Source organism: Eschrichtius robustus, chromosome 9 (assembly GCF_028021215.1).
Source record: "Eschrichtius robustus isolate mEscRob2 chromosome 9, mEscRob2.pri, whole genome shotgun sequence".
In the NCBI taxonomy this organism is placed as follows: Eukaryota; Metazoa; Chordata; class Mammalia; order Artiodactyla; family Eschrichtiidae; genus Eschrichtius; species Eschrichtius robustus.
The window spans coordinates 935335-961641 of NC_090832.1; the positions used below are offsets into that span (position 1 = coordinate 935335).

Genomic DNA, 26307 nt, shown 5'->3' on the forward strand with positions numbered 1-26307 from the left:
GATCCGTGCTGTGGCTGTAAAGTCACTGGGGTTTCGAGGTTGACAAGCAGTCCCTTTCTCCTATGCCCCACTCAGCTAAAAATAATAATTATTTAACCAGTCCTATTCTTCTTAAAAGGCACTTTCAGGACCATCTCTGTCATTCAAGGAGATGCCCTTGGCTCTCCTGGCCAACTCCAAAGAGTTCATCAAATAAATCTTTCAAACATGCTATTTTCTGCATCCCTTTACATCTCTGGAGATAGTTTGACATTTCTTATCGATAAGATATCAAGGCAAGAATCTGGCTGGCTCAGTTGTACTCATTTCTGGAGAATGTACAGTCCATAAATATTGCCCAGATAAGGGCACCCGGCCCTCACCATGCGTTCAGCACCGGGTTCTTTCCTGGAGCTCTTGTTTCCCTCAAGGGAGAATATCGTGCAATAATAAGGGTGATGATAAATGTGTCTACCATGTTTAATGAGTACATTTTAGAAGGAAAATTTTACTAGCATCATTTTTCTCTGCAGAGTATCTAGTAACAGCTCAAAACACATTTTACGTAACTGATGAGAACATATTTATCATAGGGTTATGAGTAACAATCCTATCTTGTTGTAATGATTTTTTTGGGGTAAACTTAAATGGGGTATTAGAAGACAACAATGCGGTTTCTTTGACAGGCCTTACAAAATTCATGTTTTCCCAAGGAAATCATGGCTGTTCTAGAGTCCAGTTTTCCTAAACAGTCCTCTGGTGCAGGAAATATGAGAACACAGGCAGACGTTGCCTGTTAAGTGGCAGTGTTGGCTCAAACACCAAAAGTGACATTGCACTTATATAATGCAATTAAAATGAAAGCTCTTTGAATTAAGAAATGGACATCACAGTCTCCATTAGTTCTATGAATTGTGCTAATGTTAATTACCTCTCATAATTTCTGTGTCAGTGATATATGGTCAATATCATCTAGCCTGTCCACTGGTTGAATCTGTTGGTCAACACAGAAATGAGGTGGATGCATGCTGTTACTAGGAGAAAAGTTAGCTAATTGTGGAACAACAGCTGCTTTTAACCTGAACACACTGAGTAGAAAGCTAGGGGTAGTGCTGATAAGGCTGAAGAAAACATTGGCATTCTCTCTTTCTCTTACTTCCTGTTGTATTTTATTGTAAAATTCTGGATAAGTGCACAGACTTGGGCTTAAAATCTGTGAAATGTAGTACTGCAACTCAACGCCCAGAGCAATTTGGAACTAGAAGAGAAACAGGAGGTCACCTGCCACTGATTTCATTTTAATAACGAGGCATCAAGCACCGGAGCTTGAGTGACTTACATAATTATCCGGTGACACGCCTGGTTGTCCTCATCCTGCCGATTTCTCCCCACATGTGGCCCTGCATCCATACATCTATGGACGTTTGACGTGTAGGTTAGCCTAAGCCAACTAGAGCCTTGATAACTAGGTGTCGGAGAGAATGCTAGAAGGTGATTTGCTTGTAGGAGTGAGCTGGGAGGGCGTTGCTATGGCTAAAGGAAAGATTAACCTACTAGCGGAAAGCTTCATTCAACCAGTGAATACAATTCACTCGACTGATTATAGAATTCATGTTTCCCCAAGGAAACCATGGCCACATTCTAGATGGAGCTGCTGGATCATGGCGAGTGTGGTGATGCGAATGTCTGCTAACCCCATCTTCCCTGCTCACGTAGCAGCTCCCATAACAACACCACGTTTGCCTTCCCTTGCGGGGATTTGGCAACAAGCGGTGTAAAAGCCCCTAAAGAATGGAGAAGGCTTTAAAAAGGAATTTGTATATCTAAGAGTGAATACACAGATAAGCATTTTAGATAAATACTATCTCAAAGAGGTGGTAAATTCCAAGACCATCACAACAGTGATGTCTCCACTGGCCCAGGATCAGATGATGACAATCACCATCACCATCATCATCCTCGCTAATGTTTATCATGGGATCACTCTTAGTCCAGAATTTAGTATTAGATGTACTATCTCATCAGTCCTCAGAATGACCCAATGAGCTAAATACTACAATTATGGCTATTTTACAGATGAGAGGGTAAAGACTTAGAGAGGTTAATATTTCACCCAAAAATGTCAACCTGAACACAAAAGCAGGTCTCCTCCTCACTGGGCTAACCCTCACCAGGTGCCAATGGGGTAGACAGGTTGGTGCATATTTAAGATGGTAAATGTCCTCACATACTGTATTCATAATTCCCCATCAGTATATTAAACGCTTGCAGGCTTAACTCTATGCATATTGGGTTGCCATAGTTTCAGGGATATTTGTACTCTGTTTAAAGCTAAGAACATATTTGTGGACTCCTAAAATTCTCTTACAAATTAGGCACACAGACTTGCTCTTTTGCAATGTACTCAGTGCGTTTTACTGTTGGTGAGTAAGCGTCTTGAACAGATTTCTCGTCACATGCCAATGGTTATGAGCCTATTTATAATCAGGCTAAAACAGATGTTTAAATGTGCAGTATACTAATTTACGGCAATATGTATTATATAATGACCTCGAGAGCATTATGCTGAGTGAAATAAGTCAGACAGAGAAAGACAAATCCTGTAGGATCTCACTTATATGTGGAAACTTAAAAAAATAGAATAAGAGATCAGAGTATTTGTGGTCACAGAGGCAGGGGGTGAGGGGTGGGAGATTGGATGAAGGTGGTCAAAAGGCACAAGCTTCCCTTTATAATATAAATGAGTACCGGGGATTTAATGTTTAGCATGATGTCTATGTCAACACTGCTGTCTGGTATATTTGAAAGTTGTTAAAGAGAGTAGATTCTAAAAGCTCTCATTACAAGGGAAGAAATTTTTTTGTATTTATGTGAGGTGATGGATACTAACTAACCTTGTGGTGGTAATCATTTCCCAATACATGTAAATCAACTCATTATGTTACCGAAAGTGGGGTCTGGTTGCTCGCCACTCAAAAGCCAATAAAAAGGCAAGGTTGGTGGAAAGAAAAATTTGCCTTATTTCAGATGCTGGCAACCGGGGGTGTGGGGGGAGGGTGGACCCCTGTCCAAGGGCCCACTCCCCACCCCCCAACTGACAATCAGGGGGCAAGAGCTTTTATAGACGGAGGGAGGGGGCTACATGCAGACAGAGCGCAGCCAGCTCTGACAGTCATCTTGAAGTTGGTCATGGAGGTCTGATCAGCGTCATCTTGATTGTTTTCAGCACAGTTAGTCTCCAGTTCCAGGGTCGGTTCGTTCCCATTTCCTTGAGGTCAGTTCTTGGAATTGTGGCAGCTTATGTCATGGCTATGGCCTGGTCATCGTGTAGTTAACTTCTTCCACCTGGTGGGGATGTCGGTATCTACAAGACGCCTCAGAGGACGTGGCTCTGACTATGATCTATAGCCCTTGAGGAGGAACTAAAGGTCCTTGACTTTGCTTAATGACTAAACTACTGTGATTTGGTCTCATTCGACTGTTTACCTTTGTCTTTGCATTTTCTCACTTCTCTGATTAAACTTATTCTTTGGCTAAAGTTTTTCCACAGACAAAAGGCAGGGGCAGGATGTCGGGGGAGGGACCACAGGGTCCTGCTCCTTTTCAATTATGCTGTGTACCTTAAACTTATACAGAGAAGTATGTCAATTATATCTCAATAAAACTAAAAAGGAAAAATAATTTTAAGCTTGAAATGTGCATGAGTATCTAATGAGGATTGATTATAACGAAAAGGAATAATAACATAAGCTATAACATTAAAAGCATACCTACAGAAAATGAACTGCATTAAAAAATGTGCAGAAACACTATGGAACATTGCATCTGACAAAATTCTAATATTACACATTTATGCATACTTTACTGTGTTGTTTCATAGAAAAGGATTTGTTTAAAACTATAGAAAATGTGGTTGCCTTTACAAATGCTGCTTGGTATTTTCAATCATTAATCTGCCATCAGCTCAACAAATCACTTTTACTTAATGCATGTGCCACCAATGTTAACAAAAATAAATTTAACCATCAAAATTAAAAATATTCTATCCAAATCCTGCACAAAGAAGTAGTTTTCTTTTTTTTTAAACTGATCTTTTTCTTACTTATTTGGCATGTATAAAGCAATAACAGAACCTGCACTGCTATTGAAAATGTTAAATTTTACCATAAAGTAAGAAAGTAGTTTAGGTAGACAAGTGTTAAGAATTTTTTGAGGTTTTTCTATGTAGAAAAATACATTTATATACTTAGCATATAAGTAATTTCTATAATTTAAAAATAATAATTAAAAATAATTATATCTTTCCCTAAAGAGCTTAATAGTTATCAAAGACTTTTGCCTATGTTTTGTCATTTTAAGCCAACCAGACTCTTGGATGAATATTTATTAAAAATTTACTTTATTGAAGTATATTCGATTTACAATGTTGTGTTAATTTCTGCTGTATAGCAGAGTGATTCAATTATACATATGTGTATACTCATTCATATTCTATTCCGTTATGGTTTATCACAGGATATTGTACATAGCTCCCTGTGCTGTGCAGTAGGACCTTGTTGTTTATCCATTCTCTACACAATAGTTTGCATCTGCTGACCCCAAACTCCCACTCCACCCCATCCCTCCCCCACCACCTCCCCCTTGGCAACCACAAGTCTGTTCTCTATGTGAGTCTGTTTCTGTTTTGTAGATAGGTTCATTTGTGTCATATTTTAGATTCCACATATAAGTGATATCACATGATATTTGTCTTTCTCTGTCTGACTAATTTCACTTAGTATGATAATCTCTAGGTCCATCTACGTTGCTGCAAATGGCATTATTTCATTCTTTTTTATGGCTGAGTAGTGTATTCCATCGTATATATGTACCACATCTTCTTGATCCATTCATCTGTCAATGGACATTTAGGCTGCTTCCATGTCTTGGCTGTTGTGAATAGTGCTGCTATGAACATAGGGGTGCATGTATCTTTTTGAATTATAGTTTTGTCCATTGAATTATAGTGTATGCTCAGGAATGGGATTGCTGGATCATATGGCAACTCTATATTTAGTTTTTTGAGGAATCTCCACAGTGTTTTCCATAGTGGCTGCACCAGTTTACATTCCCACTAACATTGTAGGAGAGTTCCCTTTTCTTGGATGAATATTAAATCATTCATTCATCTATGGTTCCGTAAGAATATATTAAATCATCACCACATGGCAGGCACCTGGGGGGATGCTGACCTCCCCTGGAGAAGAAGCATGACTTCTACCCTCAAGAAACTTACAGACCAGTGTAGTGGGCGATTCGGAAGGATAAATCAGGGTGAAAGGGTGACTACAAGGTGATGTGGGATCATGAGAAAGTGGTTCTAACACAGTCCAAGTGGTCTGGAGAGGCTTGTAGGAAAGAATTCTCATCTAACCTGAGACCCAGGTCAACCAGGCATGGGTTCAGGTGACTGGAGGGACAAGAATATGGAAGGAGAACTTTCTAGGCAGAGAGACAAGATGTCCAGATGACCACAGGGTGCTTCAGGACTTGACTTTGAACTGCTGGAAGGAATAAGAGGTGGCCTAGGGTCACTGCCTTCAAGGCCCACTTTTCAAGAGAGAGCAAAAGAAGGCAAGCGCTCCATGACCTTTTCCATTAATATTTTACCAAATTTAACCTGATAGAAGATTAAAGTTCAATGTTTGACGATTTAGTGAATTATCGCCATTTAATTAATTAATATTATTCAAATGTATAAATAAATGTGTTAGTAGAATACCTATATGTTCTTAAACATCAATAGGGAAAATATTTCTACAGGTAACTCCATTCTCTGACCATACTCTTATACTCTCAGTCCAGTGATGCACTGGTAAATGTTTGTCAACCAGCTTTCAAGAGAAATAGACACAAACAAACACCCTGATTTCCATGATGTAGCCTCTCCCAGTGTGGAGAACTACAATCTGCCAGTTTGGCACTAACTGGTTCATGATATTCTGAAAATTTTACAGCTGGCTTTCACACAGTGGAACTAGCCAATTCTAGCATGTTATTCAGTTTCTGCTATTTTTTAGACTTTAGTGAGTTATAATTACATGTAATAAATTTCACGTATCTAAACTGTAAGATCTGATCATCTGTGACATTTGTACAGCCACAAAGCCATCATCACACGCACACAATATCCCTGACATATCCTTCTCCCCAGACTCCTCCTCCTGCCTCTTTGTAAACCCAACCTTCTCTACCCCTCCATCCACTTTCCCCTCCCAAGGCCACTGTTGACCTTCGTTCTGTCACTATTGATTAGTTTGCACTTCTAGAGTTTATGTAAATAGATTATGAACTTTTTTGTCTGGATTTTTTTCACTCAACATGACTATACTGAGATTCATCCATGTTGTTGCATATATTATTAATTCATTTATTTTTATGAATGAGTAGAATTCCACTAAATGGATATACCACCTCTTTACTTAACCACTCATCTGCTGATGGACTTTGGGTTGTTTTCTGTTTGGGGCTATTACCTAGAGCTGTTATGATCATTCTTGTACAAGCCAAGTGGAAATTTGCTTTCATTTATCTTGAGTAAATACCCAGGCATGAAATGGTCAGATAGTGTGACAGGTGTATGTTTAACATTTGAAGAAATGGACAAACTGTATTCCAAACTGTTTTCCAAAGTGGGACTTTACCTTCCCAACAGTAGTGTATGAAAGTTCCAGTTCATTTCTTCCACACCTTGCCAATACTTGGTAGGGTCAAGCTTTTTAACTATTCTGATAGGTACATAGTAGAATCTTATTGAGATTTTAATTTCCATTGACCTGGTGACTGACAGAGCTGGGCATCTTTTCAACCATACTTAGGGGGAACTATTCAGTCTTTTATCATTAAGTATGTTGTTAGCTATAGATTTTTATAGATGCCCTTTATCAGGTTGAGGAAGTGTCCTTATATTCTTATTTCCCTCTTGTATTTCTATTTTCTTTCTGCCTGATAGACTTCCTTTAACATTTTGTATATTGCAGGTCCACTGGCGATTAATTCTTCCCAATTTTGTATGCCTGAAAAAGTTTTTGTTTTACTTTTGTTTCTGAAAGATATTTTGTCTGGGTATAGAAGTCTAGGCTGATATATATAATATAAATTAAATATATATATTTAATTTCAGTACTTGAAATATTGGACTCCATTTTCTTCTCAATTACATTGATTGTTTCTTATGAGAAATCTCCTGTCATTATTAGTTTTGTTCCTCGGTATGTAATGCGTTGTTTTTCTTTGGCTCTATTTACATTTTTCTCTCTATCACTGATTTAGACAATTTGACTACTATGTGCATTGGTATAGATTTTTTTTGTCATTTTACTTATGATTAGGGTTCATTGGGCTTCATCAATATGTGGCGTCTTACTCAACACATTGGGAAGTTTAGGGAATTATAACTGTTTTGCTCTCTTCCTTCGGGGACTCCAGTTGCAAGTATGTGAGTCACTTCAGGTGCCTTATAATCCACTGTGCTCTGTTAATTTTTCTAAATCCTTTGTTCTCTGTGTGCTTCCTTATAGATAGTAGCTTTGCTAGGACTTCAAGTCCACTAATCTCTTGTTTTTTCCCCCCAAATAAGCACACATGTATTTTCATCTCACACATAGTTTTCATGTCTAAAGGTTCTATTTGGATGCATTTTATACCTTCAACGTATCTACTTAACTTTTTGAACATGTGGAATACAGTTATAAAAACAGTTTTACTGCCATTTTCTGCTATTTTCTAACATCTGCATCAGTCCTGGGGCAGTTTTATTGAGTCGAATTTTCTTCTTATTGTAGGTTCTATTTTTTTTCATTATTGCGTATACAGTACTCTTTGATTATATACCAGATGTGAATTTTACTTTGTGGCATGCTGGATATCCCTATATATATTCTTATATTCTATTCTAGTTTGGGACTCATTTAAGTTGCTTGAGGACAGTTTAATCTTCTCAGGCCCTGCTTTTAAGATTCATGAGGTGGGATGACAGCAGCACTTGGTTTAAGGCTACTTAAGGCCGGAGCTTTCTGATCATTGTACTCAATACACCATGAAACACAAATAAAACTATAATGACATATCACCTCATGCTCATAGTATATATATGCATATATATGTATATATATATACACACACATACATAGTCACTATAGAGTGACTGTTATAAACAAACAAATAGAAAGTAACAAGTGTTGGTGAGGATGTAGAGAAATTGTCACCCTGTGCACTCTTGGTGGGAATGTACAATGGTACAGCCACTATATAAAACCAGGATGACAATTCCCTGAAATTAAAAACAGAATTACCGTGTAATCCAGCAATTCGACTCAGTATGGTTCTTTTAAGCCCTAGCCAGAGAGATTAGGCAAGAAAAAGAAATACAAGTCATCCAAATCCGAGAGGAAGAAGTAAAATTATCTCTGGAGATGACATGATCTTATATGTAAAAAACCCTAAAGACTCCACACACACACACACGCACACAACTGTTGAAACTAATAAATTCAGCATAGTTGCAGGATACAAAATCAACATACAAAAATCAGTTGTGTTTTTATACACCAAATAAATTATTTGAAAAAGAAATTAAGAAAACAGTCCCACATATAATAGACTCAAAAATAAGAATAATAAAAATGAAATTGTATAGATAGGAATGTGAGCATATTTTAAAGATTCCTAGAGATAGCTGTAGATGTGTGTACTAGGTATTAGGAGAAATACAAAGAAAACATTGAAATTTGAGTTAAATTGTATTATTGTCATATGATGCTCTTATACCATTGGCTTGCTTTGGGTGTTGGAGAGTCCAAAACTTATTTTGTTTTACCCAATTTTACTTAGGTTTTGGATCACCAGCTTTACTTTTGAATTGACAATTTCAGTTTAAAATATGTACATTACTGTACTTCTAGATTCTTTTCACCATGCTAGGTGCTTTATCAAATTAATAGAAATTTAAGTTAAATCAATTAATTAAGAACTTCTTATGTGGACTTTTTTTTACTGCTCTTCTGAATGGGGAAAATAAAATATTTTATACAAATTTACAAGCAAAGAAAATTTCTATTATTTTCCATTTTTCAATAGCTTCAAAAATTGAAAGAGTGAAATTCATAGGATAAGAAACACTTTCGGGATCAAACGTTTGAATTAAAAGAGTTTCCTTTTATACTGCCTTAATAATATCAGCTCACTTTTGATTCACCCTATTCACTGAAGGGTCAAGATAGTCATTGAGGAATAAATTCATTCTCGGTGTGAGTATTGTTAGACAGCTCATTACTAACCCGTACCCAATGAGAAATTCCATTCATCAGAGGAATCCTTTGGCTTTCTCTTCTTTCAGTCTTTAATTTTTGTCCATGTAAGTTGTGATAGTTAATTTTTTGTGCCATCTTGACTGGGCCATGGGGAGTCCAGACATTTGACCAAGCTTTATTCTGTGAAGGTATTTTTGGATGTGATTAACATTTGAATCTGTAGACTAAGTAAAGCAGATTGCCCTCTCTAATGTGGGTAGGCCTTAACCAATCAGCTGAAGGCCTGAATAGAATGAAAATGCTGACCCTCCCTTGAACATGAGGGTACTCTCCTCGCCTGACTGTCTTTGAAGTGGGACATCGGCTTTTTCCCCCTTTTGGACGTGACTGAAACATCAGCTCCTCCTGGGTGCCCTGAGTGGAAAAGCACCCTCAGTTCTCCCAGGGCCAGGACTCTGGACAAGGACTGGACTTAAACGATCAGCTCTCCTGGGCCTCAAGCCTGATGACCGCAGATCTGAAACTTGTCAGGTTCCATAGTGGTGTGAGTCAATTCCTTATAATCAATCTTTCTGTATATATGTACCTCCTATTTGTTCTGTTTCTCTGGAGAGCCCTGACTAACACATAAGGTTTGCCAAATACTATTTGAAATGATCCAAAACTGAGTAGAAAACGAAGACCCTGACCCTTCTTATGAGGTCATGCAGCTTAGGACATCTTGCAAAATTTGGCCTTCTCACTAACTTGCAAGGGCATTGAAAAGAAAGGAGATGCTTCTAAACTCTTTTCTGTGATTGCACTCTGCAAAAGGTTAATCTTGCTCAATACTGGGAGCCATATTTACATCTGTCGTGCTAACTGGGATATTTTATAATCGCTGGGATTCTTCTGCCCTTCCTGACTGAATTCCACAGCAACAATGCATGCACATGTGCACACACCAAGCGAGCGGCGAGCACAACGCCGGTTGGCCTGAAAATCTTTCCATTTCGTCTCTTTGCTCAGATTCCTGCTCCCTAATTACAAAAACATTGTACAAATGTCAGTCACGTGAATCTGTTTGTGGAGACCCATCGCCATGTGTGCATTCTCCAAGGACACAGGGCAGACTGATTCGGCACAAGTCCTTTCCCCTGAAAGACATTGAGCAAAACCCTGAAGAAGTGAAGCAAATTCAGGGAAAACTCTGCAGAAACACCATGTTGACACAACGCCCTTCACTGACCCTTTGTGTTGACGGCCCAGGGTGTCTGTGGTGGTCATGTCCATTTGGGGCCCTGGTGCGGCTGGGAGACCCTGGTTTCCTGTGTATCGTGTATCAGAGTTTGGCCATCTTTAGGGTTTGAGGAAAAGAAAAGCACCGGTTGTCTGTATGGAGTTACTCGACATCAATGTGCGTGATAAGATCCTTATCAAAGGAAACTAAGCAGATACTTTGTCCTTGCCGCTCTGCTGAGGGCGGGGGTTATTCTTCGGCATCAAGAACGGGGGACCTGACAGGTGGAGCGGGGGCAGCTTTTATCGGAGGTTCTGGGCGGAACAGAGACAGCTGCAGCCACCTTCTGGAGGGTTCCTTGGCAGACGCCTCGGTGTCCCGTGTGGGACCAGTGACAATGCTCCCACGGGGCCTTGGGTGGGCCAGCTTCTGCCTCCCTGAGGGGGAAGATCCTCCTTACTGATGCCCGGTTTCCTCCCGCTCCAGCCGAGGAAATGCCCCCAGACTGTCTTCCGCTCCCTTTTCTTTCTCCCTCTCTGCATTCCCTGCTTTATCACAATCCAATTATGCACCTGCTGACTGTCCCCCAGGATCTCGCTTGACCATTGGTTCCTCGTTAAGCAGCTTTCTGGTGCTGGCTGCGGGCTGATGTGGAGCCTGGGCTGAGAAAACGGCATTGACGGCGTAGTTCTGAGGCAGAAGCAGCCCTCACACCACTTTAGATTCTTCCTGGTCAGCAGTAGCAGCGGCTGAGACTTGGCTTTCAGACTTGTAGACCACCTCTCCACCAGGCGCAGCGAGGAATTCTGTAGGAAGTAGCCCTTTGGAGCCTGTCAGCCCCTTCAAGCCTCAGCCTCACGCCTGCAACATTCCCAGAGACCAGCCTGGTCCAGGCACATGGTGTATATTGACTTTATACTGATTGGCTTAGCAAAAGAAAAAAGATGTTTATCAATGAACTTCTGCTGGGTAATCAGAAGTCCTCCTCTGATGCACAAGGCAAGGATAGATGGGATTCAGGATGGAGTCACCAGGGGAGCCCCCATCCCTCCCTCAGTGACGCCGAGAGTGGGCGTCTGTGCCCACACCCCTGGGGCACGTCCCCCAGGCTCGGGCCATAGCCCTGGAGAGGGGGTGGGTGAGCCCCTGCTGTCCTGGACCCTCTGTTCTCCTGGAGGTCACAGGCCAGTGAGAGGGAGGCACCCCCTCCAGGAATCTGCAGATAAGCTCAGCGTAAATGGGGTCCTGAGAGATAAGAGGACAGTGGAAAGTGGCGGGTGCAGAGAGGGGTCTTGGTTGGCTGGGCCTGGAGAAGACTTCGAAGCTGAGACCTGAGCTACTTTAGCAGAAAGAACCAGCCGTCTGACAGCTGTCAAGTAAGTGTTTCAGGCAGAAGGGGTAGCAAGTTCAAGGTCCCTGAGAATAGCATTTGAGGAACAGAAAGGTGACGGGGTGGGGGAGGGGAGCCCAAAGGAGACAAGAAAGGGGGAGGGGGAGGGGAGGCGACGGAAGTTGGGGAGGGAGGTCACTGGGGCGGTGTCAGCAGGGCACTCCGGGTGTCATTCCTGCAGTGTCCCTCCAGTCACTCTGGGGGATGACTGCAGGGGGGCAGGCACAGCAGTTGAGGCTCTCTTGCCCCTGCAGGCGGCTGAGGGTTTGCGGGGCACCAGGCACTTCCCCAGCCCCCTGTGGGCTCACAGGTCCCTGGAGAGGTACTGGGGCTCCCATTTCGCTGTCATTTAGTCGGTGCAGAAGGGCTGACTCCCGGGAGCTGCGCGAGGTGTGGGGCCCCGGACTCCGCATCCCAGCGGCTGGCCGGCCTGGCCCTCTGCGCCAGCGGAGTCTGGGGCTTCTGCAGTGGGAGGGACAGACGGGGAGAGTGACGTCTCGGCCCAGGCTGGGGGTGGGCTGCTCCCAGCCTTGCAGATGTGGGATCCGGAGTTCCAGGGAGAGGTAAGACCAGGATAACTCACCAGCCTGGGCTCGAGGAGCCACGTCCTCTGTGGAGGGTGGATGAGGAAGGCTTCTGTGGACATGGGTTTCCATCCGATGGCACGTTTGAACAGAAGTAGGACAGGTGAGTCTACAGCCAGACGGGGCTGGGCCTGGCTGGGGTGAGGCCTGAAACCCGACGGGATGGCCAGATGAGTGAGCCCGGAGGCCAGGAGGCCAGCCAGGAGGAGACCTGACACCGGGAGCTGAGCGTCAGGTGTGGGAGTGCAGGACACAGCCGAGGGAAGGGGTCCAGCGCGCTCGGAAAGCGCCGCCTGGCCTCACCCGGCCCCGCGCTGCTGCAGCCAGGTCCCCGTGATCCCCGGGGTCCCCCACTGGATCAAGAACCTGCAACATTTGTCTTTTCACAGTGTCTCGGAGGGTTTGTAAAGCAGCAAACACGGGGAAAGGGCAGAGATGCGGCGTTTCGTAGCTCAGAGCGCTGATGGGAGGACAGAGCACAGCCCTGGGCCCGAGAGCAGCCCCGGCTCCCTCCCGGCTGTGCGGTGGGACTAGAGCTTCGGGGGTCACTGTGGCCTCTCCGCCCTCTGGCCTGGAGCCATAAAGTGGTGTCCCCTGCTTGGTAAGCATCCCCACCGCGTGCTGGGGACCCTGGAGGGGGACCTCGTTCCACCTGCTGACGTTGCCAGAAGAGCACAGAGCCCTGGGCTGGCGCAGAACCGGGCTCCGACTCGGTGCGATTTGCAGTGTGCCTGTCTCACGGGGAGGAAGCCGAGGCCCAGGGCGGGGCGTTGGCAGTGTCGCGGACGGCTTGGGGCTGGATCCAGGCTTTCCGCTCTCGCTGCCTCGTTTCACGGCCTCCCCAGCTTCTGCCCGGCCTCACGTGGGCCGAGGCCGCTGGCCACCTCCTCAACCCCTAGCATTTCTGGGCGGCTGCTCCCTTCCCACCGGGACTGGAAATAACCCGCGACCTCGTCCTGTCTGGCCTCCATTCACGGGACCCTTTGTTCAGGAATCCTCTCCTGCTCCCGGCGCCCCGCACCCTCATGTCAGAATCACACGCGGTTGTTTCTCCTCTGCTGTCGGGCAGGGCAGAGCGAGTTCCAGGAACCCTCCGCCCACAGGAGGGTGAGAAAGCCCTTTGCTGACTCAGGGCCAGGAGAGCATAAGAGGAAACAGATGCCTGCAGCTGCGGTGTCTCCATCCAGGGCTCCCAGCTCCCTGCGCCCGGCTCCGGTCCTGCGCCCTCGCCGGCTCCGCCCCTGCAGCCCCACCAGCTCAGCACGGTGAGGGTCAGGTGGTCCCGGCCCCCCGCCCTCACCTCCAGACCCCCTCGGTTCCCGCAGAGACCAAGATCCCGGAGCGAGGGGTGCTCGGAATGCCCCAGGGGGCCGCGCTGGGCTGACCCTCCTTCGATTCCACCCAAACCTCACCTGCTCAGAGTTTTCACATCAGAAGAGCTCAGCGGTCATTTTGTTGGTTTGTTTGTGAACCCACTGGCTCCTTCTCTAGCTCAAAAGGTATTTAAGGAGTACCTGCAGCACTTGGTACAGAGCAGACCCCGTCCTCTGGCCAACGGGCCTGCGTGTGCCAGGACCGTCCGGCATTTCTGGTGAATCCCCTGCCACGTCTCCTTCAGGGTCCATGGCCATCAGGTGACGCCCAGGTGTTCATTGTGACTGGAAGTCGCTGACACACAGGGAGCTGCCAGGAACGAGCGGGGATCTCACCCTGTTTCCTTGGTACGTAAATTCTGGTTTTGCTCCAGAGACACGAAGACACCTTTGCCAGAGGCTTCTCCAGGCATCTGGAGTCAGCGGCGTGGCCCCCTAGGCGTTTGCTCTGGTCCCCTCTCCATCCCGCCCGTCCTTCCCCCTCCTGCCCCAGGGGCCACGTCCATCTAAAGTCCAGTGTCTGGAGCTGGGCACCTGCCCGGTGGGGCTGGATGGGGGGGATTATACCTGCACTGGGCACTTCTGTGGGAACACAGCCAGGCCTAGGCACCTGGGTGAGAGCTGCACCCCGTACCCCACCCTCTGTGTAGGATGCCCTAAACAGGGTGATGTTTGATCCCGTTGCAGGAACCTGCCTGGACCCCCATCTGTCCTCCTCATCCCAGAGCCCCTGATTCCCAGTCAGACTCAGAGTCATCGCCAGGCTGACCCCGTCCCCAGCCGGGGATGGCCACTGGCCCAGTCAGTAGCTGGTCCTGCTGTCCTGACGTAGCTTGCCTCACTCCACTCCCCCCGGGCCTCCCACAATGACTGTGAAAATGAAAGTTTCTGGAACCTGGCAGTGCATCCGCGTTGGTCTCCTGGGGCTGCTGTAACAAAGTGCCACAAACTGGGTGGCTTGAAACAACACTGGTGAATTCTGTCACCATCTGGAGGCTGGACATCTGAGGTCCAGGTGCAGGCAGGCCTGTGCTCCCTCCGGAGGCTCTGGGGAGGTCCTCCTGCTTCTGGGGCTGCATGATCCTCAGGTTCCTTGGCTTGTGGCCGCACCCCTCCCATCTCTGCTTCTGTCCTCACATGGTCTCCTGTGTCCCAATGTCCTTCTTGTTATAAGGACGCCAGTCACTGGACGTAGGTCACCCTGCTCCAGTACGACCTCATCTGCAGAGACCGTGTCTCCAAACAGTGTCCGGTCACAGGCTCCAGGTGGGCACGCGCTGGGGGATGTGAACCGGCCTGCTTTGGCCCTTCCTTCCCCTCTTCTGTTAGATGCACACTTTCCTCATCCCCGAACACTGATACTCTGCTCAAGTGTCTGTTAACTCTTCAGAATTCCCGTTTGCCGGCTGTGACCGACTTTGCTTTGTGGTTCGTGGTCACACGTCCCTCTGTCCCGTGGTGGCCGCCCAGGACCTTCTGTGCCCGCCCCACCCTCCAATGCCCCCTGTGCAGCGGAAGTCCAGCTTCCCCTTTGGAAGAAACCTCTTCTCTGGAGCCCCAGCAAGGTGGTCCCCCTGGCCAAGCGCTCCTCTGACCTGGCGCTGCTTGTGGTCTGTTCTCATCAACCACGAAGGTGCTGAGACTCCTGCTCACCCCGTGTGCCCCTGAGGTGCTCAGCACGGCAGGACTTCGTGTCTTAAAGCTCGTTGGGTGAGTGGCTGTCAGACGGGTGGGGAGATAAAGAAGGGCGCTGACGGCTCCGTCTGCTGGCAGATGGGGCGTGAGGGTTTAACCACCGCTTTCTGGACAAGGAACAGCCAACCTGTCAGCAAAGTCAGGTCAACTAGCAAATCAACAATTCTCCACTAAAAAGGCTTTAAGGGAAACTGGGTTATACATTCTTCTTTGGAGTCTGAGATAACATCAACTTAGTTACATAGAGTCCAGGTTTTTTAATTTAAATGATGACTGTGTCACCAATTAGTTGACCAAAAGCAAGATATCTTACCTTGAACAAGACATATACTATATATTCTTTGAGTCAAGTTTCTTCTTTCTCTGTACATCAGAAATTGATATTGTTTACCCGGTAATAAATGTACAGTCACCATAAACAAAGGCTTTCAGAAAATGCAAACAGTGGGCAAAGGTCATGGTCCTGCTCGGTTACAAGCCCTCTCCCTGCCCCACTCCATCCTCCAAGCCCCCAACGACGCCCTGGCTAGACTGCAGTGTGGTTGGCTCTGTGTGCACCTGCTGACCCTCTGTGGCCCCCACCTGGCAAGGACCCAGGTGTAGAGGGTGCAGGTCCCTCAGCAACGTTACCCCATCAGATTCCAAGGTGGCTTAGAGCAAACTCCCTCTAACACCCTTTAGCTGAGACTTGACCTGTTGACTGCTGGCCACACCGCTGCCCGGTACCTCGGAGGTCGTCAGCCCATGCAGCCGACCACACCTCCTCTTCTGTCTGCGGTCCAGCCTGGCCTTGGGGATGCCTCGCCTCCTCCCTCCATCCACCTGCTCCTCATCCAACCCCTCCTCCGCCCATACCTCCACCACCCAGCCCTCTTTCTGCCCACTCCACCCCTGACCCCCTCCTCATCCACCCCCTCTCCCATCCAACTCCTCCCTCCGTCCAGGGTCCAGCCTGGCCTCAGGGGATGTGTGAGCTCTGGGAAGTGGCAGGGAGTCTGGCTGTTGCTATTCTTCCTTCTCGAGGCTTCCTCCTGCACGACCCGCTCATCGGGCTGTCCTGGTAAGCGAGCTTGTGGAAGCTGACCACGGCTTGTTCATGCCGCTGGGAAAGCCTGTGCCAGAGGCTCTTGGCCGCACCCTGGGCGTCCCCAGGGAGAGGCCATCCTATGGGGTCCAGGCTGAGCTCATGAAGTAGAATTTGGATGAAAATAATTCCCCATCCTGTTTCTCTGTCATCTAGGTGATGTGTTGACTTCCTTAGATTAAATATCGTACTTTCCGCACATGACAAATGAATTCATCCGTATAACTTCATCAGTAGGTGGACTGATCATTTCCACCCACTTACTCTTCTGCGTTTTATTGATTGTTACTTATTTGGTTTAGAAAGACCATTCTCACTTTGGGTAATGTGAACCAGATCTGAAGCCTACAACTTGCATTCTTTCTCCTAAGCGAAAAGGGGAGTTCCAGCCAATCTTGCTGGTTTTATTTATAGCATTTTATTTCCTGAGAGAAGACAGGAAAAGTCAGTCTTCCCCTCACTCATCTGGCTTCTCCTCTGTGGTCCCCCAGCTGCAGGTCGGAGCAGGGGCGGGGCTACGGGTGTGGGGGGAGGCTGGACCGGACCGGTGCCCGGTGCTCCAGCAAATGCGAGATCAGAGGAGGAATTATGTCATTTCTCCGAAGGAGTGAGTTCAGCGTGCTTCCGCGTGTGTCTGACTGACAGCCCCACACAGGACCCAGCGCATATAAGGAGCGCCTGCTTCCCGGCGGGTGCCGAGCTCTGAGCCCAGGTCCTCTGCTGAGTGGGGCTGGGTCTCCTCCCGGACCCTCATACCTCCGGGAACCCATTCCCAACTCTGAGAGAAGTCATCCCTGCAGGATTTCCACATACCAGGTAAGAGCTTTTTAAAAATTTACCAAAACATTTCATTGTAGTTTAATTTTCAGAAAAGGCTCTTTTTGATTCTAAGAGGGGAGAAGGAGAAAGTGCAGAATAGGTTTAAAGTAAGGAGAGGGCATGCCTATTAGCACCTAAACAGCAAACCTGTCTTCACCGTGTATTTGTGCTGCTCAGTTGGAAAACTGAGGCAGGTAAACTCCTTTTCAGCGCTTTATTTGCAGGAATGATGCTGTGACCTTCCTGGGCTTTCGCATCACCTGAGGATTCTTGTTACTTTCGTGCATGTACCTGCCTGGAAACTTGGGCAGAGGCTTCTGTTTTCAGCTACAAAATAAGACGTTTCCACATAAAGTTTGTTATTGAGGTGCGGCCATGAGAAAGAAACTAGAAAAAAATTGTTCCTCAGAACGTGGAAAATAAGCAGAGAGGTTATAGAGACAAATTCTAAACATTTTTCACAGCTGACAAGTGTTTTTGAACGTTCTTAATGAATGATATTTAGTAAGTCTGTGAAGAGTGTTCTGACTGTCCGTGGACTCCAGCTGTTCTTGAAAGTGTGGGGAATAATTTGCAGATGAAAAGGCAGCGGGGAATTAGTGTGACTTCTGTAAATCCGAGTTGGGTTCCTTTGGGGAAATCGCGGCACTCTCCACCGAGGGAAGGAGGTATTTCTCAGTGAAGTTATGTTTGCTTTGATTGTTGATATAAAAAGAATTTTAAAAGATCTTTACAAGTTCTAATGATATTCTGTTGCAGACTGCTTTGGAAACCTTTCCTTTGGAAAAAATATGACCTTAAACAAGCACTAAATGTGTGAAGTGAGGCGTAGGATATGGGAGCGTGTGTCCCCGTCCCTATGGCGTGTGTCGTAGGATATCATACGTGTTGCCTTCTAAGAACACAGGACTTGATAAGGCTGTACCAGCCATACCCGCGACTCCAACCCTGCTGTGTTCTTTTTTGCTGTCGCGACCCCCTGAGATAAGATGGGACAGATGGCAGAGTGCCGCTACTTCTGCTTAGAATCAGAGGATTTGATTTTGTTAGCAACAGAGTTCAGTGTACTCCCTTGAGGCTGATAGGGAGCTGAGCCTCCAGCATTTGGAAATTTACATTTTGGATGGAGCTTGTCTTTGCCAGAGGCAATGGTCACTGCTGTCTGCAGGGGACAGAGGTGCACGTGTGGCCGAAGGGGGAAAAGACCCGAGCTTTGCAGATGTGCCTGCCCACCGTTTACTCTGAAACACTCGCGTAGTGTTCACTGAGTGCCAAGTGCTAGTCTAAGTCCCTTACGAGGGTTCACTCGTGCAGCTCAGCCCGCCAGAGTCCTAGTAACATCCTTACTGTCACTCGTACTGCGCTGGGTGGTCATGGGACAGCGCATTCCAACTAGCAGCCATGTGCCCTGTGCTTGCTGGGCTTCATAAGCCTTTATAGACACTAACTGGCTTGATTTAGTTCTCACAATAACCCCATGAGTAGAAAATTTAAATGCCTATTCTTCATTCTACAGAGGAGGAGACTGAGACCAGAGAGGGTAAGTAAGTTTCCCCAGGTTGCACAGAGGGTGCCTGACAAGGCAGCTCTGAGCCCGGCCCGGCGGGGGCTTGCATGGGTACACAGCTGGCTCCTCGATGTGCAGGTGGAACTCAGCGAAATCTGGACTTGCTGTGGAAAGACTGAAAGAAAGTGTCTGGATCCCAGGGGGAAACCTGAGGGTCCTGTGTGGACCCCGCTTCCCCAGGGGATGGTCCCCATCTTGGGGGGAATGGGTAGTTCCAGGTTCCCAGATCCTTCTGAAGAGGGGACTCCTTGGATTTCTTCATCACTGAGAAGCTCAGGATCTTTGAAGCCCTAAGCAGGGAGGGGTGAGGGTCTCAGCTTGGCTTCGCCTCAGCGGGACGCAGTGTATCGCTGGAGGGGCGTTGGGACCACGTGCTCAGCGGGGAGACCAGGAGGCCGAGCAGGGGTGAACGGTGGATCGGGCTCCTGGCCAGCCTCTGACTTCTGGGCCAGTGTCTGCTGAGCCTGCCAACTGAGAATCCTCAAGAATGGAAAAACAGGCCTCAGGAAAATAGCAAAGCAAAGTAAAAATGATTACTGAGTAGAAGGCTATTTTTTTTTTTGTAATTATGATCCACCAAACTAAGTTTACTTCTGACTCATATACAGTTAATATTTATTCTATTTAATTAAGTCATGTGCAGCTTTTTTCTTGGCTATTTACACAAAATGTCTTCATAGGTTATTTTCCCCAAGCTGACATTTTTCTGAATTCAAACTTCCTGGGTTTACATCCTGGCTACACCTTTCAGTAGCATCATTGCTCTGGGCAAGCACTTAACTTCTCTGAACTCCACTTACCCGTCAGTAAAATGGAGATGATAATAATAGTTGTTGCCTCCTAGGTCATCATGAGGGTTAAATAATATGAATATTTAGGACGCCATTAGCACAGTGCTTGTCAGCAAATGCTAGACCAGTGAATACCAGCTACAGTTAGAAGAATCCATCGGAAAAGCACATTTCCTATCTAGCTTTAACTGCCCACAAATCCATGTGTTTCTGATTTTCCTGTACAAATTCTTTTTAAATGGTCGTATGAGTAAAAATTCCAATGTACACTAGACGTTGAGGTTATGTATTCAGAAGTAACGGGTCTGATTTATCTGCAGGGGTCCAGCTGGGCAGAGGCAGGATGCTGTGGCCGCTGCTGGTGCTGGCCTTCTGGCCCTGCGCTCGGGGTGAGTGTGGACCGCCCCCCCCCCCCCCCGCCGGTGACCTGGGCTCCTGGAGCAAGCCTCACCTGCGGGAGGAGGATGGACAAAGTGGAGGCCTGGAGGGAGCACCTCACCTCTTGGAACCTTCTTAACTTAGTTTAAGATAAATCCTCAATTACTTTTGAGTCCATACACCAGGAAATCATTTATTTTTGGAAAATCCAGGTGGTAGAGAAAGATACCCTCCGACCTGGAGATGCAGTCTTCTGCTGGGCGCTTTTCACCTTTTTTCATATGTGATATTTACAACATACTAAACTCTTTGGTGTTTTATAACTTCTTTCCTTCCCACTTTTTTTTTTTTTTGCTCTTAAAAATGTATCAAAAATATTTTTCCATGTGTTTCTTTTCTTACAACATGATTTTTAATGACTGTATAATATTCCATTAGAAGGTAACCCCCAGTATTTTTAGGTCAATTCCCGTTTACTTTACACATCCCATCTACACTAGTATAAATGATGCCTCATGGAATACTGCCGTGAATACATATATCCTAGAGTCTGTGATTATATATGTAGGATGGCTTCCCAAAGTAAAATTGCTGAGTCAAAGGTTTTAATTATTTTAAGGATTCTTGATATATGGGCAAATAGCTCTATTGCAGGTAGTAAAATGACACTTCTATCAACAACACTATGTATTACAATGCTTTAATTTGCCAAGTACTAGATGAAAAGTTATTCTCTGTTTAAACTTTCTGTTCAGAAACTTGTTGTGAATGACTTAAAGTGTTAGGATTTGGTGAGGTCTGACAGCATCTCTTTCCAGTAGTTTAGACGGTGACTTAAGACCATTCATTTGTGGCCTTACGGCCCATCACCTCTCAGATGCCCCCCTGCAGGGTGAGCTCTGAGTGGGAGCACGTCTTTCTGCAAAATAAGGGAGTCCCACGTGCCGAGCTCAAGTCAGCTGATCTGTCTAAGAAAGCGACATGAAATGTAATCGCTTTCTAATAACGCGCCAGTGGCAAGACCGGAGGTGCACGTCCCTGCGGGACGCCTTTGTGGGCAATCAGATGCTAGAAAGAAGGTCGCCTTCGAGCTTCAGCTCTGGGTGGAAGAGCAGGCGGCCAGGGTCCTGGTCTGGGAGCAGGGGGGACCGGGCATGACCCGGACGCTGCATCCTTCCTGGAGGAAGGCTGCCTGGGCAAAGCGTCAGCTGGTCTGAAGAGAGGGCCCCTGACTGGTCAAGGGCGGAGCCGGTCCTGTGGAAGCAGATGTCCGGGGAGGGAGGATAGTGGGGGGTTTCGAGGGATAAAGCCCTAGCACCCCGGTGAGGAAGGGGGGGGACTTGGGGCCCCGAGCTGAGGATGCCTGCACCTCCTGCTCTCCGTGACCTCCTTGCTCTGCTCCCCGGGCAGCCGGCGACCAGGACGAGGACACCGCCTTCGACCTCTTCAGCATCAGCAACATCAACCGCAAGACCATCGGGGCCAAGCAGTTCCGGGGGCCGGACCCCAGCGTGCCCGCCTACCGCTTCGTGCGCTTTGACTACATCCCTCCGGTGAGCGCGGAGTATCTGGATCGGATCGCCGAGGCCATGCGGCAGAAAGAGGGCTTCTTCCTGACGGCCAGCCTGAAGCAGGACCGCAAGTCCAGGGGCACCCTGCTGGCACTGGAGGGCCCAGGCGCCGCACACAGGCAGTTCGAGATCGTGTCCAATGGCCCCGCCGACACCCTGGACCTCACGTACTGGGTGGACGGCACCCAGCACGTCATCTCCCTGGAGGACGTGGGCCTGGCTGATTCCCAGTGGAAGAACATCACCGTGCAGGTGACCGGAGAGACCTACAGCCTCTACGTGGGCTGCAACCTGATGGACAGCTTCACGCTGGACGAGCCCTTTTACGAGCAGCTGAAGACAGAGAAGAGCAGGATGTACGTGGCCAAGGGCCCCGCCCGAGAGAGTCACTTCAGGGTAGGTTCTGCGGGACGCAGCCTAGGGCCTGGGGACCCCAGTGAGGGCCCCGCTTAGTGCGCTGCCTTGTTGAGGGGTCGGGTGTGGCCTTGGCGAAGCAGACACACGTGCACCTACCTACAACAAGCTCCACGTGCACAATGCACACCCACTGGCACATGCAATCATGTACACGTACACACACTATACACGTATACACACGCATGCACACACACTCATAGACACTCTTACGTGCATACACAGCACACATGGCTTTCTGCACCAGGAATGAGCATAGCCAGCTGTCACAGTTGCCTTTTCTTAGCTGCACAAATGGTCACCGATTTCCTGATTGAAGATTGATTTGATGATTGAGGAATCAACCCCATTCAAATGTCTCTATAATCCCAGACCCCCAGATTCCAGTTCAGTACTGACATGACAGGATGACAGGAGAGAAAACTATGTTTTCTAAGGAAGGGGCTATTGATTTATGAGGGAATAGTTCCATGTTCACCTCAGTTAAAAATATTTTTTACAAGAGGATCTTTCTAAATGCAAGTGTTTAGAAGCTGCAGTGGAGGGTTAGTAACTATTCTCCCCCAGGTGTGTGTGTATTCTTTGGAAATAAATGTATGGTTAGACTCAGTTATTTCAGTAAAGGCTTAGAGATGCTGGTCGTGGTCTCTGGCCATTGTCAGGAAGCCCCCCAGGCCCACGTGGCCGACCGGCCCGGCTGGGACGAGCCCCTCACTGTCACAGGGCGGACGGCCTGGTCCCATAGCTGTACCGTCTGTTCCGTGGTTGGAGCACTGCACGTTCCCGAGACGGACGTCCGCGTGCGGGAACACCAGGCACCCTCAGAGTCCCCTGCGGAGAGAGTGTGGCCCCCGCTCTCCCCTGAGCGTGTTCAGAAGACAACACTTGCCATCCCTCTGGGGGCCACCGCCCCTTCTCTAAGACACTCTTCCTTCTCCTCGGGTCAACCCCACTGTCTGCCTCTTGCCTCAAATTAAGCTTCAAGGTAACATATACAGATAACCCATTAATGAGATTTCAGACCTGCTGAGGGTAAAAGCACAGAAGAAAATGTTCTCACTGCTATAAGGTTACATCTTTTATTTTTGAAATATCGTTTAATGTGGTGTCGAACATTTGCTGTTTATCCAACTCTGTTTCTTTCCTTGTACATTTCAGGGTTTGCTGCAGAACGTCTACTTGGTGTTTGAAGACTCTGTGGAAGATCTTCTGAGCAAGAAAGGTTGTCAGCAAAGCCAGGGAGGTAGGTGTCTGAGCTGCGTGTGGTGCCCCATGTCCCACCTCTGATGGGTTCCTCCTTTGGTGTGTGGGTAGGGGCCGGTGGCACATAAGTAAACATGTTGGAATATGTTTCAAGTGCCGCCATGGCCTTGAATGAGTTCGCTGGTCAGCTTGGATGTGTTGGCCTCTGAAACAATACATTGCTTGAAGGATTAATTATGAATATATTTTAATTATCCAATATAATCCATTTTACATGCCAAAAAATAAATCCCTGGCATTTTAACATGATTTTAAATACATGCAACTATTCCAGTCTACTGATGTGTGAAGATCATCTTAATAAGATAACACCACAGATGTTTTTCCAACCTGGTTTATGGAAGTTTTTTATACTATTCACAACTGTTGATACAGCCTTATTATGAAAATGGACGCCACTTGAATCATTGACAGATAATCCCACGCTGTCTGTTGATTGCATTTTGAATTTACATTCAACCATAATTTGTCAACATTGTCTTGAGCATTTGATATTTGAAGGTCACTATGCCGGGCTTTTTTAATGCAATGTGTCATTTCATCTTCAAAACCCCTTGAGTTGGGCTCATCCACTTTCCTCACTTTACAAATAAAGAAGCGAGGTGCCAGGAGGGCCCGCTAATTGTCGGGGGAGTGGCCTGTGAGCATCGGAGCAGCGCACCTCCCGCCCCCAGGCTGAGTCCCACACAAGAGGCTCTTATCTGCCACGTGATCCCATTTTCCGATTTACTTCCATTAAAAGCCTTCTTCATGTCAACTGTAAGCAAATATAAATTGTTCTTGTATGGATCCTTGCGTAAGGACACGTAGGATTTGATGTCTGTAATGCACAGTTGTGGCTTTGTGACCCAGCCCTTGACCCCGGAGCGGGAGTGCTGGCTTGACGGTTCAGAGCCCGGAGCCCCGAGTGCTGGCACCGCAGGCAACATCCAAGTCTTTCCATCCAAGGCCATCCACCTTTCAATCTGTGCGTCTTTCAACAGTTGGCCAGTTGAGTTCAGGGAAGGAAAGAAATTAAATTGTGACTTTTGGTGGCCTGCGCAGTGAGAGGACCTTATAAGGCCTCCTGTCACACACCCTCAGCTCCAAACTCGCTGAGCACCACAGCCTCTGAAGCTCTGGACCACATCCCATCCCAAACCGCCAGCTCCGGCTGAAATGCCAATATCAGCCCCTTTGGATTAGGTCATAGTCTTTTCTTGTGGGGAGGTGAGGTCATAAAAAAGCAAAAGTTCTAAAAAGGCTAAGACAGTACTAACTGACATCCCACAGGACACAGAAAGAGAAGGTGGTCCCAGGGGCCCTGATGGAGGGAGACTTGCTTGTCTCTAGATAAGAGATTAGCATCCTTGGAAGTGGTCACCCGGCGGGGTGGGCACGTCTCCGTGACAGAGAAAAGGAAAGGGGCCACTTGACCCTCGATGGGGGGCGGAGAGTGGACGTGGCCCTCAGCCCGGTCCCTGCCCTGCATGCCACGAACGGGGGGTGTCCTATCCTGAGGAAGGGCTCTGCCCATCTTCCATGAGGCAGCCGTGGGACTTCCAGGCGCTTTTGTTGTTGCTGTATTTTTATTCTTCTACATACATGTAGTGATTAATATGCTTACGTCTGTACGGTTATATATGGTTTTAGGTCTGGTGAGTCTGAGGTATCAAGGTGAGTTGCAACAAGGATTTACAACCAAGTAACAAAACTCGATCATAGACTGTCTGACAGAATTATAACATTGACAAGTCGTAACTCAGTAACGGAACGTATCAGACAAGACAGCTGAGCATCACTACGGAGAGGACACTGGGGCTGGCTTGTCGGCCGCACCCCAGCTGGCCAGGCTCCCCCGAGGGCGACACCCGTCTCGGCACTTGCCCAGATCACTTTTGTAACTAGTGGCATAGCCGCGTGTGTCCCACGTTCAGGGACTTCCAGGGGCTTGTACTATTTCTGGGGTAGTGAGCTCTGAGCCCATGGTTGGGATTCTGCCTTTCGGGGGTCTCGTGAGGCCAGCAGAGAAATGACGAAATGACTCATTTAGCAAGAAAAGAACTGAATTTGCCTTAATGCAGTAGCCAAAAGAAAAGGTGTTTGGGATGGAAAAATGGGATAAATGAGGAGTGAAAGGAGTTGTCGGAATTTATGGAGAATATGGGGCTGGAAACAGGTTTAGGGTGGGGGACAAAAAGAAGGAACTTATCTTAGATAATAAATTATATAAATATTTATATAAAAACAAGAGAAACAGGAAATTGTTGCCTCTAATGAGTTTGAACACGATGCATGATGCAGATGTACGTCTCCGAGGCGTTTTGCATTTTTCCATCCCTGAGCTGAACTTTCGCTCTGCCGATGGGTGGTGTCTCAGGCTCAGTCCCCATGGTGCTGTGCGGTGGGCAGCGCCCTTTGGTACAAGCAGGGCCGTAATGGGAAACACCCCCACCAGCTCTCGGGTTCTTGGGCACCACGTAGCTCAAGTGCTCTGGATAGAGCCCCGTGGGCCCGGCCAGGCTGTGGCCAGAGGCCGGCGGGCTCACTCTTCCGTGTCTTCCCCGCAGCCGAAGCCAACGCCATCAGCGAGAACACGGAGACGCTGCACCTGAGCCCCCCAGTCTCCATGGAGCACGTGGGCCGGGGCGAGGACAAGGGCCCGGAGGTGTGCGAGCAGTCCTGCGAGGAGCTGGGCAGCATGATCAGGGAGCTGTCAGGGCTGCACGTCATCGTGAACCAGCTCCACGAGAACCTGCGCAAAGTGGTGGGTGCCCGGGGACCCTCCTCGAACCACGAGTAACCTCAGCTGTCCACCATTAGCCAGCACTATCCACCACGACCCCCACTAGCCACTGCTAGCCAGGAGTAACCACCCGGCTCCCTGGACGAACAGGCTGGCGGTCCCGGA

The 26307-nt window shown here is 47.4% G+C and overlaps 1 protein-coding gene across 2 annotated transcripts in view; it reads left to right on the forward strand.

Annotated features, from left to right (window-relative positions):
• The first annotated feature begins 17094 nt into the window (after nt 1–17094).
• Nucleotides 17095–26307, forward strand: part of THBS2 (thrombospondin 2) — a 28754-nt gene continuing 19541 nt past the window's right edge. Inside the window, exons 1-5 of one of the 2 annotated variants that reach the window (XM_068550726.1) lie at nt 17095–17430; nt 20112–20180; nt 21580–22136; nt 23313–23397; nt 25967–26163. In XM_068550726.1, coding sequence (XP_068406827.1) covers nt 20135–20180; nt 21580–22136; nt 23313–23397; nt 25967–26163 — 885 coding nt within the window. In that variant the 5' untranslated portion in view covers nt 17095–17430; nt 20112–20134. The remainder of the gene's footprint in view (nt 17431–20111; nt 20181–21579; nt 22137–23312; nt 23398–25966; nt 26164–26307) is intronic. The other variant, XM_068550727.1, reaches the window with a different exon arrangement.